The following is a 12,131-nucleotide window of genomic DNA, read 5'->3' as shown; positions in this document are numbered from 1 at the left end:
ACAGTCGTGTGAAATGCAGCAATAAAAATCTTTGGACTTCAGCAAAAGTTGTTTTTAATTTTTTTTTTTGAATTTCAAAAAACAGCGTCCAATGTCCATTAAAACTGCGCTTAAGTCTATAAAAAAAGTAACTTAAGCCTAAAAAAAATCATAACGGTAGCATCTAAAAACTCCATACAACCAAAAAAAAAAAAATCCAAAAAAACCAACGAAACCAAACAAGCCCAAGCCCCCGAAACCAAAACCAACCAACCAACCAAAAAAAAAAAAAATTATAATCAGATATCTTGGATTTTTACACCACCTTACCTGTAAATTATATATACATAGAATATTGCAGAATTATATCTAATACACAATATTTTCACTATTAATGCTGGTATAATCTTTATACACTGGCCCTTACGTTTCTTTTTATTTTTTTTTTTAATTAAATTATTGCATTGTATAAACTTTGACTGCAAACGGCCCCCCACCCCTGCCTCCCCCTCCCTCCCTCGCCTCCCTCCCACCCCCCCTTTCCCTTGGCTATTCACTGTCCGACTTGCCGTCTTTCGCCGTGGTGGAGTGGTTGTAGAGCCCCTGGGCCATGAGGTGCACCGCCAGGGAGTTCTTACTGCCCGTCGCCTTCTTGATCTTGGCCCGTTTGTTCTGGAACCAGATCTTGATCTGGGACTCGTTGAGCCCGAGCTCCTGGGCCAGGCTCTGCCGCCGCTGCTCCGTCAGGTACCGGTTCGTCTGGAACTCGGCCTTGAGTCTCTGCAGCTGCTCGGCGGTGAAGGCGGTGCGCGGCCGCTTGTCCTCCTTGTTGGGGTTCTTCTTCTTTGGTTTGCGGGAGCGGGGACCTAGGGCCGGCAGAGAGAGAGGAGAAGCACCGACACCGCCACGCTGTGCCGCGGGCGGGCCCTCTGCTGCCGGGCGCGGTCCCGAGTGGGGAGCACCCACGCTCCGGCAGCACCACCCCCTCGCAGGGAAATAAGCCCGCTTTGTGCCTCCGCTGCCAGGGGATGCTCGGGAGGCGGCCGAACGGGAGCCGCAGCCCCCGGCGCCCCCGCGGCCCCGCTGGCAGCCCGGCTGGCCCCCCTGCGGCCCCCCCGGCCCCGCCGCCCCTTTCTCCCCAGCCACAAACGCAGCTCCCGACCCTCTGTAGCCCGGGAATGCCCGGCAAGGGAAGCTTGAACCAGGAACAGCGGCACGGAGCTCAATTTTACCGATTTTCCCAGATTTCTTTTTAAAAAACCTCTTTACTTTTTTACTTTTCTTTTTCTTTCTTTTTATTTATTTTTTTTTCGAGATAAAAATTCTAGTGGAAATCCTCTTCCAGTTTGCTTGGCCAGAAGCATTCAGCCTCTCCTCTGCAGTGCCCATATGGCGCTGCACGGCCCGATCCGAATCGCCGGGATTATTCTCGGGAATATTATTCTCGGCAGCACAAGGAGCCTTTTCTGCCCGGGCCGAGCCATTGTGAGGATGTATGTTAATTAAATATTAACAAAGGAGAGCACTGGAGAACAATGGAGTAAATTCCAATTCAGCTCTGAATATTACCTCTGAGTAAGAGTTTGTTTTCAGACATTACGAACTAATTTTCATCTCGTTTTACGATCCTTTCCTCAGCTAGCCGGCACCCGGGTAAAAATCCTACCTCGCCGCTTTTGTAAGAGAAAGACTCATATTTTTTTTCTTTTCCCTGGGAGCAGATCTCCTGCCTGGTGTTTGCCATGCCCTCCTCCACTGCTTTCTGCTTGTTTTTAACCGGGGTTTTACCGAGCTGCCGGGGCCAGTGCTCCTGTCCCTGCGGTAGCAAAAGGACACTTTACCCCCTGGTTTTTATTTTTTAATTTTTTTAGGGTTTGTTTTTTTTTTTTTTTACTACAATTTTAGGCAGTTCTGCCCAAGCCCTTGCCAAGGGATGGACTCTGCCAAAGAAGTTTCCCGGCTCTTGGAAATGTCCTCCGGCCCCCACAGAGCTGACCTACAGCATATGTGGGGAAATGAAAAGAAAGAAACGAAACAGTGGCCGCTCGGAGGCCTCTTTTAGAGAAATAAACGATCGCGGATTGTTTTTGGCCAAAAAAGACTAATCAAAACAAGGCGAGGCCTACGGAAACGCTCCCTCCCCTTCCCAAAACCCAGCGCTGGTGGGGGGGATCCCGGCAGGGAAAAGGAGAAGCTCTCCGGGAGGATGAGCGGGGAGCCCGAAACCGGATTTTTATTCCTCCCTCTTTGCTAAAACTCGTCAGTCGGTGGGAAATGCCCCGAGCCCAGGCGGCCTCAGCTCCGCCGCGGCGGCGGGGACGGAGGGAGGGAAGGAAGGAGTGATCCCAGTTCCCTCCTCGTCCCTGCGGCTCAGGGCACCCCCAGCCGCCCCTTCATCCTCACGCATTTTCAGGCCGTTTTAAGGCAGCTCCCCCACCCACCAAAAAGAACTAAAAAAAAAAAAAAAAAAGAGAAAAAAAGAAGAAAAAAAAAAAAACAGGGGAAAAAAACCCAGAAGAAGAAGGAGAGGGGAAGGGGAGCGGGGTGTTTTCCACGCCGCTTGCCGGCCTCACGGCGGGCAGAGGCGGCCGGGGAGCCCAGGGAAGGAGTGAGGCGGTGGGGAGCGGGGCTGCGGCGGGGCAGCGCTTACCTGAGGAGGGCCGGTCCGAGTACCGCGTGCAGTACACCCAGGCGGGCCACAGCATGGGCTGGTTCCCGGCGTTGGAGCTGGCCTGGGAGCTATCCGAGTCCGAGCTCACCGACAGGTCGCCGCCGCTCAGCCCCCGCGCCTTCAGGGCCGCCTCCAGCGCCGCGGGGTCCCCCCCCTTCTTGGCGGCGCCGTGCAGGGACAGCCCGGCGGGGCCGCCCTCCCCCCGGCCCGGCGAGCCCGCCCCGCCGCCGGGCAGCGGAGCCCCGGGAGCCGGCGCCGCGGCGGGGCTGCGGCGGCTCTCCGCGCCGGGCCGCCGGGGCTCTCCGCCGGGGCCGCCCGCCTCCTTCCTCCGCCCGAACTCGGGCCGCAGGATGTTGTCGATGAAGAAGTTGGTGATGCGGTGCGGGTGCGGGTGGGGGTGCGGGGGGTCACCGGGGGGGAGCAGCAGCCCCCGCCGCCCGCCGCCGCCGGGCTCCGCGTCGCCGCCGGACTCCTGCGGCTCGGCCGCCTCCTCCCGGGGGCTCCGGCCGCCCTCCTCCATGCTGCGCGGCCGCCCCGCCGACGGCTCCGCTGCCCGCCCGCCGACCGGGCGCTGCCGGGCGCTGTCTGTTGTTGCTGCTGCAGTCGGTTGTTCTTTATTTTAATTTTTTAATATATATATTTATATATATATATTTATATATATACACGTACACACAGGTGTCTATTTGCTTTCGTTTCTCCTGGCTTCGCCCGGCATTCAAAATCCAGAGTTTGAAGGAAAAAAAAGAAAAAAGAAAAAGGAAAAAAAAAATTTAAAATTAAGAGCAATTAAAAAAAAAATTAAGAGACAAATGCGGGGAGACCCGCGAGCCAGCAGCCGAGCCTGCACCACTTCCAACTTTGCCAAAAAATGAAAACACAGGGGCTCCGGTCCTCCCGCCGCCGCTCGCCGCCGCCGCTCAGCCGCTCGGTCCCGCGGCGCGCTGCCGCCTGCTCCCCCGGCCGCCGCCGCCGCCGCCGCGCCTCATCCGCGGAGGAAAAATTAGCGATAATAAAAATAATAATAATTGGGGAGCGGAGGGGGGGTGTAAGAGCAAAAACGAAGCGCCGGTGTCGGGGCGGGGTGTAGGCGGGCTCTCAGCAGCCGGTGTCCCGCGGAGGGCAGGGCGGTGAGGGGCGCCCCGCGGGGCTCCGGCCGGCAGCGCCTCGCCCCGCGCCGCCCCGCGCCGCCCCGCGCCCGCACATGCGGGGGCCGCCGCGGGTGGGGGGGCGTCCCGCCCTGCCCTGCCGCCCGCCCTGCGCCGCGCTACGCCCCGGCGGCCGCCGCCGCCGCGCCCGGGCACTTCCACTCGGGTTGTTGTCCTTTAGGTTTTAACGGGGCCCCCGCCGCTGACGTCGCCGGCCCGGGCGCTCCGACACGTGCCTCGGGCCAATGGAAGCCCGGGCGAGCGCACACGTGGTGCGGGGCGCCCCGGTAAGTGACAGCGCCCACGCCCCTCCCCCGGACGGGCCCGGCCGCCGCGGGGATGCGCGGGGGGAGCCGGGGTGCCCCGCCGCGGGGAGCGCACCGCCGCCCGCCTGTGCCCCCCGCCCTCCCGGGCCATGAGCTATGGGGGGTTCGGTCGCCCCGGTGTTTACCGGGGGAGGGGGGCCGGCATCCCACAATTCCTTGCAGAAACGCATAAATAATATTAAGCGAGCGGCGGCGATACAAAGGGGTCCGGGGGGGGCGGAACAGGCCCGGCCCGGTGCCCGCGGGCTGCCCGGGGGCTCCCGTCCCCTCCCGTCCCCTCCCCGCAGCGCGGTTCGGCGGTAATTGACTCGTCCTTCCCGCAGCCGGACAGGAGCTTTTGATCTGCCCTGACTGCTCCCCAAACGACATCGCGGCGCCGTGCTGCTCCCCAAAACGCCGGCCCGTCACCCTCTGGACCCTCCGAAAGCCCTTGCCTCTTTAGGACGGGAAAGCCGCAGCTGCTGCTTTGCCCGTCTTTAGGGAGAAATACCCCGAAACAAAATTAGGGAGCAAAGTGCGGCTGGATGGACGAAGGGTTTGGGGAGGGATGGACAGGCTGAGGGGTGCGATCCTCCGCGGGGAGCGCGACAGAGGGGCGAGGAGGTGAGCGCGGGTCGTCCCCCCGCAGGCAGCCCGCTGTCCCTCTCCGGGGCCCGCACCGTGCCACCGCCCCGACGGGGCGCACACCGAGGAGCTGCGCGACCCCGCCGAGGGCCCAGCAGGGTCGGAAGGTGCTGGCTCGGCCCCAGTGCCCGCCGCATCCCGACGGCCGCCTCTCTCCCTAAGTGACGTTTTTATTTGGAGGTGGCTTCCCTGCGGTGACACGCATCACTCGCCACCTTGTAGGAAAGGGACAGTGAGCCTTTCCTCTCCTCTTCTTTTCCTTTTTCTTTCCTCTTTCTTTCCCTTTTGCTTTCCTTTTTCTTATACTTTTTCTTTTCCTGTTTCTTTCCCTTTTATCTTTCATTTATATTTAATTTTAAATTCATCTCCCTATTTTCCTTGTATTTCGCAGCGGGTCGGGTCCACCGGCGAAGACCAGCGGTGGCTGATCCAAAGTTGTTTTGCTCAAACAAGCACCCAGAGGTTAATTTCTTCAAGAGCCCCATGAAAAGCGATTAGCCTGTCTCCCAAGAAGTATTTTCTAATTACTTGGAAGCTCTCGCTTTGCTACTACCCCATAATTAAACGTGTTCAAGGTGCTGCACTTCAAATATTTCGCTCCCGGGCGGACCCAAGTTACCGATAAAAACTTTAAACCCCTTTGAACCCCGCGTTACCTGCCCGCTCGCTGCCGGTACGGCATTAACCTTCCCGTTCGTTATCCCGCTCCTTCGCGGGGATATTTATACCCTGGCATAGTATAGGGCAGGAGAGGAGAAAGTATAGGACAGGGAGGAGAATTCCTGAGGTAAACTCCGAAGTAGGAGATAAACAAAGCTGTACAAAACAATTACTGCATCTGCCTGTCCTCTGACAATAATCCAGCACCTCAGGTATGCAGAGGCAGCGGGGGGGCGGCGGGGGGTGAAGGGGTGATCTGATACCGAACCGAAGAAATCTGAACGGTCTATTTTTTTTTTTTTTCCCAAGGTTATTTTTATCTGGGAGCTCAATCTCTGTAGAAACATTCCCCAGCAGCACTATTGCTCGCCGCTCTGCCGTCGCCTCGCAAAAGGCATCGCGGCGTGCGGGGGCTTTTCCTCGGGAACCACTGTGGGTCACGGGGAGAGGTGGCTTGAAAATGGGAATTTGGCTTCGTTTGCTTCTTTGCTTCAGCTTCCTCTCGCAGACCTGGTGCCTGCAAATGTCACCTCTCTACACACCAGCCATATTTCATTTCCCTTACGCTCTCCGCGTAGTTTCAACGAGGCTCATTCCATGCTGCCACCTTTTAAAAATTTTATGTGTTTTCCCTCCCGCAAATAGATGAGTGTGCGTGTGGCAGCCGAACCCCCACGCCCTGCCCTTTGCTCGGCGCTTTTTGGCACTGAGAACTTTGGAAACGGGAAGACAGCCCGGGAGCTCGGTACGGGGAAGGAGGGAGGCAGATTGCGGCCGACCCCCGCCCGCTGCCGGGCTGCGAGCAGGCTCCTGGCTCCTGGGCTGTTTGTGCCTCTCATCGTAGCAAACCCTCCTTCCAGCTTTTCCCCACACTCGGGGGAAAATTAAAAAAAAACAAACAACCAAACCCCGAGATGCTGCGAAGCCAAAATGCCCAGAGCAGCAGTGGAAGCCCAGAAGGTGCTGCACCTCCCGTCCTCCCAGCGTGGAATGACTGGCTGCAAAAAGCAGGCATGCACCAAATTTCGCCGGGTTCACAGCGATTTCCAGGTTTCCAGCCAGTGCCGGGGGAGGTCTGGCAGCTACCCTAGCCCGTGGGCACAGCCTGGGCACACCGCCGGGCCCCCGGCAGCCCCCATGTGCCTCCCTCTCACACCCGGCATCACTTTATTTCCACTGGAAGCCTTTGAGGCAGCTTTGGCAGCGGGCTGGAGCTGGTGGCGGAGCATGGAGGGGAGGGGAGAGGTCGCTGCTCCTTTGCCAGGCTGGCCGTGCCGCAGGCAGTGTGCCCGGCGCTACCCGGCCTTCCCTGGGCTCTCGCATCAATTTTGGGAGGGGAAAACCAGCAGCGACCCCCGCCCAGCCCTATCAAGGCTTTCCTGGAGCCGGCGGGCCGGGAGAGCTCAGCCAGCACGGCCCCATTTCCCCAGTGCCGCCGGGTTCTCACTGCGCCGCCGACAACCACAAAAATGAAAAACATTAAACCTCCGGATTTTCCCAATTCCCCCCACGCCAGGCAGGATGAAGGGCGCTTTGGGCCGCCGGGGTCCCACCCCGCAGCCTGCGGTGGGACCGGCAGCACCCATCCGTGCACTTCAGGCGGGAATACTTCCCCATCAACGGGGGCAAAAGGACGGGTTGGAGACCCTGGCTTCCACTGTCTTGCAAGATCATGAAAATTTTATGAGCTGCTCGTGGCGAGGGCAGAGCCCGCTGCTGTCCCGCCCGGCCCGGCCCGAGACGGTGCTCCCCGCGGAACGGACTAGGGCAGAGGTGTGGGGCACGGAGGATGCTCGAGAGGGAACGGATGAGGGTGAATGTCAGAGTCTTGACTCGGGAAGTAGCGTTCGGTCACGGCTACCGTTCGCAGCAAGGAGTGACGGGGAGCAGCCACCCCCCACAGCCTCCCCTTCCCACGGGAGGGAGGGTGCGCGGGTGGGGTGGGAGTGCCTCGCCCTGCCCCTGGCCCGGCCCTGTCCCTAGCTCGCCCTGCCCCTGGCCCTGTCCTCCCGCTGCCCCGTCCTTCTCCTGCCCTCCCCCGGCCCCTCTTCTTGCCCTGCCCCTGCCCACGCCGAGCAGCGCCCTCCCCTCCCGCCTGCCGGGTGGGACTGGGGACAGCCCTCCCGGCCCCAATCGAAAACGATCAAACAACAACAATACAGGACTCCAATTTGGTCAAAATTAGGTAGGAAGTGAGTGTAAACAACAGCCCAGAGCATAATAATATGGTGGTCGGCGAAAGAAGGAAGAAGGAGAGAAGAGAAAAGAGAAGAGAAGAGAAGAGAAGAGAAGAGAAGAGAAGAGAAGAAGGAAAGGAAAGGAAAGGAAAGGAAAGGAAAGGAAAGGAAAGGAAAGGAAAGGAAAGGAAAGGAAAGGAAAGGAAAGGAAAGGAAAGGAAAGGAAAGGAAAGGAAAGGAAAGGAAAGGAAAGGAAAGGAAAGGAAAGGAAAGGAAAGGAAAGGAAAGGAAAGGAAAGGAAAGGAAAGGAAAGGAAAGGAAATGAGGAAAAGAGGAAAAGAAAAGAAAGAAAAAGAAAGGAAAAAGAAAGGAAAAAAAAGAAATGAAAAAGAAAGGATAAAGAAAAAAGAAAAAGAAAAAGAAAAAGAAAAAGAAAAAGAAAAAGAAAAAGAAAAAGAAAAAGAAAAAGAAAAAGAAAAAGAAAAAGAAAAAGAAAAAGAGAAAAAGAAAAAAGAAAAGAAAAGAAAAGTAAAAGAGAAAAAGGAAACCCCTACAGTTTTCCAGAGTGGAGGGGCTACGTGGCCCGCCCCCCACAGCCCTCTGCGGCGGAGCTCTAGTCCGGCTACCCGAGACAGCGAGCCCTCGTCAGGACAGTGGGTGACACTGGGTGTCAGTTCCCTCCCCGGAGTGCCTGGACTTTGTTTCGCAGAGCGGTCCTTAAAAACCCACCAGCCCGAAGCATAACCAGGGATGAAACTATCAGCCGCTGCGGGGAAGTTTTTGGCCTGTGCAAAGAAATAGTTTGTGGCCCCTTGTTAAAAAAAAAAAAAAATTTACAAATAAAACTGGGAGCTAAACCTCCTGCCTGTGTCTTTGAGATACACCCACAGCACCTTTGTCAAGAAACAGAAAACCGGCCCCACTTTCTGGCACCCGCAGCTGGGTGGGACACGGCCGGTGCAGCCCGGCCCGGCCCGTCGGTCCCCGCCGGAGGATGCTCGGGCTCCGGCTGTCCTTCTGTCCCGGCAGGGCGCACTGTCCCCAGCTGCCACGGGCACCCGCCGCCTCTCCCGGAGCGGATCCGCGGGGCGATGGCCGGGATCGCCGTTAGCTCGCCCAGCTGGAGCTGAGAGGAGGCAGAAGAGCTTCAAAGAAGCACCAAATTATTTCTCTGAAACCATTTTTATTTAGTCTTAACCAGACGATGCATCCCCCTGTTTCACACCCACCCGCTGTATAGCAGCGCCGACACAAGTGTGCACACCCGCGGTTGTCGCGATTGAGGAACGTTTCCCCGCTTCTCCCGTGGCTCGGAGGAGTTAATCCGTGCAGACACAACAGGAGCTGTTGTGACGGTAAAGTTCAGCAACTCTACACCGACCCCAGCATTAGCAGGGGCTGGGGCGAGATGCTGGAGCTGCTCCTGCACTTCCCACATAGGCAGCTAATTCCCCTAAATTCCCTTGGATTTACACCTCGGCATTTACTCACAGCCAGAATAAAGCCACCGCTCTAATTAACTAGGTAATTTCCACTCCAGCTCCCCACCGGATAATCAACTTTTATGGTCTCTCGAAGGCTATTTTCCAGCTGTTGCGGACGGGGAGCCCAGCCGCGCTCACCCCGCACCGCCGAGGCTCCGCGGTCGGGCAAAGCTCCGAGAGAGGTTTGGGGGAGTCCCTGCACCTTCCCCGCCCTTCGCTGCCCGAGGCTTTCCGGCAATCCGGGGCTGGGGGGCTGCTGTCGCCCCCGTCGTGGGGATAGTGCCCCGGGGGACGGAGGTGGGGATCCGCGACAGCCGAAGGGACGGGCAAGGCTGTGCTGGGATGGGCTGTGGGGTTGTTTGGCTCCTCCCGGTGAAGGTGCCCCTTACCCTGGGGTGTCTCCCCTCCCTGGGCTGCCCCTCTGTCCCTCCCGATGGAGCGGGATGGGCGAGGGCTGCACGCAGTGACGGGGCATGGCCCGGACGTGCTGCACACACACTGCATTTCCTCCGTGTTTCCAGGAAAACAAAACAAAACCCCCAAACCCAAGCAAACAAAAACAAAAAAAACCCAACCCCAGAACACCAAATACAAACCAAAAAGAGCGCTTTTTAATTTTTTTTTTTAACAAGCAACAAACAAAACTACAGTTCTCAGTGGGGTGTCCCTGTCAGCCAGGCAGGAGTGCTGCCCGCCGGAACCAGGGCTCAGGCTGGCTGCAGAGAGGACGAAAAGGATGCTTGTTCTCGCCTCTCCTTGCTCTGCGGAAAGTTCCTCGGGGAAGACTGAGAAACTCGGGACTGAGAGCCCCGAGCCCCGTCCTTCCTCGTTGTTCGCAGCTTCCCCATCCCCGCCCGCCCACTGTGGGACCCCGACACCCTTCCCGTGCCCTTCCGCGGCTGCCGGGCCTGGAGGACGGCAGGGAGGAGCGGGAGTCCGGAGGGGGAAGGCTGGGCCAGGGGGCCGGGGGGGCGAGGCCTCTGTCCCACACCCCCAGTACCGGTTCTCTGCGAGAGAACAGGGGTGAGGAGGGCTGGCATGGGCTGGGCAACTTTTCTTCTTTTCTTTTCCTCTTTTTTCTTTTCTTTTCTTTTCTTTTCTTTTCTTTTCTTTTCTTTTCTTTTCTTTTCTTTTCTTCTCTTCTCTTCTCTTCTCTTCTCTTCTCTTCTCTTCTCTTCTCTCTTTTCTTTTCTTTTCTCTTTTCTTTTCTCTTTTCTCCTTCCTTCCTTCCTTCCTTCCTTCCTTCCTTCCTTCCTTCCTTCCTTCCTTCCTTCCTTCCTTCCTTCCTTCCTTCCTTCCTTCCTTCCTCCCTTCCCCGCAGTTCCCCCCGCTGCCGCCTGTCCCCGTGCCTGTCGCAGACCCGCCGTGCCCACCCGGGCAGTGTCCGGCGGTGTCAGTGGGCAGCACGGCGGCAGCAGCGCCAGGCCGGACCCGCCGCGGGTTCCCATCACCGGCTTGTCCCCCCAGCTCCCCTCACCCTGAGCTCCAGCCCAAGGGAACAGCAGCTGCCGGGAGTGACGGGGCCGTGCCTGCCTCGGGCATCCCGAGAGGTGTTCCCGAAGCCAGCGGGTCCGGGAGGAGCAGCCCGGCCAGCCCGGCGCCCAGGTGACACCGCCCGGCTCTGCTCCGGTGCATCGCTCCGATAGCGGGTGGCAAGGCGGGGGTCACCAAGGACCTGCCCGTTCCGCATGCAGGCCCGAGAGAAGAGTAAAATACCCCACCCAGGAACTTCAAAGCCAGGGTGTGGGGCGGTGGCGACAACGGTGTCACCTCTCTTGCCTTGCCCGCAGCGACTTTTCACAGGAGGCGAAGAGGGGCGAGGGCAGCTCCAGCCCATCGGTGTGGTCTCAGGGCTGGGTGGGCTGCGGGAGTGCGCTGAGCTGCTGCGTTCTGTGGGTTGATGCTGTCATATTCTTTATTTTTTTGCCCTCTAGTTTTCTTGGATTCCCGAGCTGTATTTATCTTCTCTGTCTGAGGCTGCTTCTCTAAGTCACTGTGTAAATTAAAAGGCTTTTTTCCCCCTTTTTCCTCCTCTCCCCAGCTCACCACCTTTTTTTAATTAAAGCTTTTAACTCGCCTGGTGTTTACAGTCTTATGTAAAGTATCAAAACAAACAGACCCTGCCGAATACAAACACCAAAAAGGAGCTGGCCCCTCATTCTTACCCCTTTATTGTCCAAAAAAAAAAAGCGCATCTCCCCATGTCATAGCTACAGTTCCAAAAGGAAATTGCTTTTATTTGTAAAGGAGGCTTTAAAAAGCAGTGACATGAAGGGGAAAAGCTCCTTAAGGGAGGAAGGTCATGGGGTTAGGGGTGAGATTAAAGGAGCTATCTTTCCACCTCGCAGGGAAAGCGGTGCTGGAGCCTCCCCAAACCTGGGAGAAGAGCTGCCGAAGGGAGATGGAGGGGGCGAGTGGAGGGCTCGATGCTGGGGGCCGGGGCTGGAGGAGGCCACCGGGCTCCAGGCAGTCCCTGGTGAAACACAGGCACCTTTCAGCTGTCAAAGGAAGTGGATGCAAAGAGGTAAAATCCCTTCCTTCAATGCCCAAACCCTCACATTCTCTGTGTCATACAGCAGGAAACACCACAGCGAGGGAAGCAGCCCCTGCAGAGCCCAGGCGGGCAGTGGGACACAGGCGGCCTTGGGGTGCAGAGACTGCTGGGGCTCAGCAAGGAGGCTGTGCCCCCTCCCTGAGGCTGCTGCTGCCGTGTGTTTGTGGGAAGCTGGGCACAGCGAGGGAAAGGAAAAGGACCGCGCAAGCAATCGCCCCCAACCCTCCCTTCCCCTCTTCCGCATCCATCCGTGACGGCTGCGGTTTTTGCTGAATTAAGGTCCCTGGTGAAGGCAAGTCAGCGTGAGGGATGCGAGGGCACTTCCCTTCGCCTCCCCACAAAGGCGGCACCCTGCCTGGCCTCAGGCGTGGACAGAAGCCGGGGCTCCGGGGTCAACCCCAACAAAGGTGACTGCATCCTCCCTGCGTGCCCTCTGCCTTCCTGACCCCTCTCCAGTTCCCCTGCCCCCCTGGGTGGGCACAGAGCTCTCCCCTCACCTGTCTCACAC

The 12,131-nt window shown here is 57.9% G+C and overlaps 1 protein-coding gene across 1 annotated transcript; it reads right to left on the bottom strand.

Moving 5' to 3' along the window:
* Window positions 1–519: 519 nt before the first annotated feature.
* On the bottom strand, window positions 520–3,966 carry EN2 (engrailed homeobox 2). The gene is made up of 2 exons (XM_085050266.1): window positions 2,630–3,966; window positions 520–845 (listed from the first exon to the last, which is right to left on the bottom strand). Exons 1-2 carry the CDS (start codon window positions 3,168–3,170, stop codon window positions 529–531), a joined length of 858 nt encoding a protein of 285 aa, XP_084906392.1. The 5' UTR covers window positions 3,171–3,966; the 3' UTR covers window positions 520–528.
* Window positions 3,967–12,131: the final 8,165 nt, after the last annotated feature.

The sequence above is a fragment of the Lichenostomus cassidix genome, chromosome 2 (assembly GCF_008360975.1).
Source record: "Lichenostomus cassidix isolate B80296 chromosome 2, HeHo_3.0, whole genome shotgun sequence".
Lineage (NCBI taxonomy): Eukaryota > Metazoa > Chordata > Aves > Passeriformes > Meliphagidae > Lichenostomus > Lichenostomus cassidix.
This window is presented reverse-complemented; position numbering and strand designations above follow the sequence as displayed.

Excerpts from the sequence above, each read along its gene's own strand:
- EN2 (XM_085050266.1), bottom strand. The coding sequence starts at position 3,170 with ATGGAGGAGGGCGGCCGGAGCCCCCGGGAGGAGGCGGCCGAGCCGCAG. Across the intron at positions 846-2,629 it reads CTCGGACCGGCCCTCCTCAG|GTCCCCGCTCCCGCAAACCA; the intron begins GTAAGCGCTGCC and ends TGCCGGCCCTAG.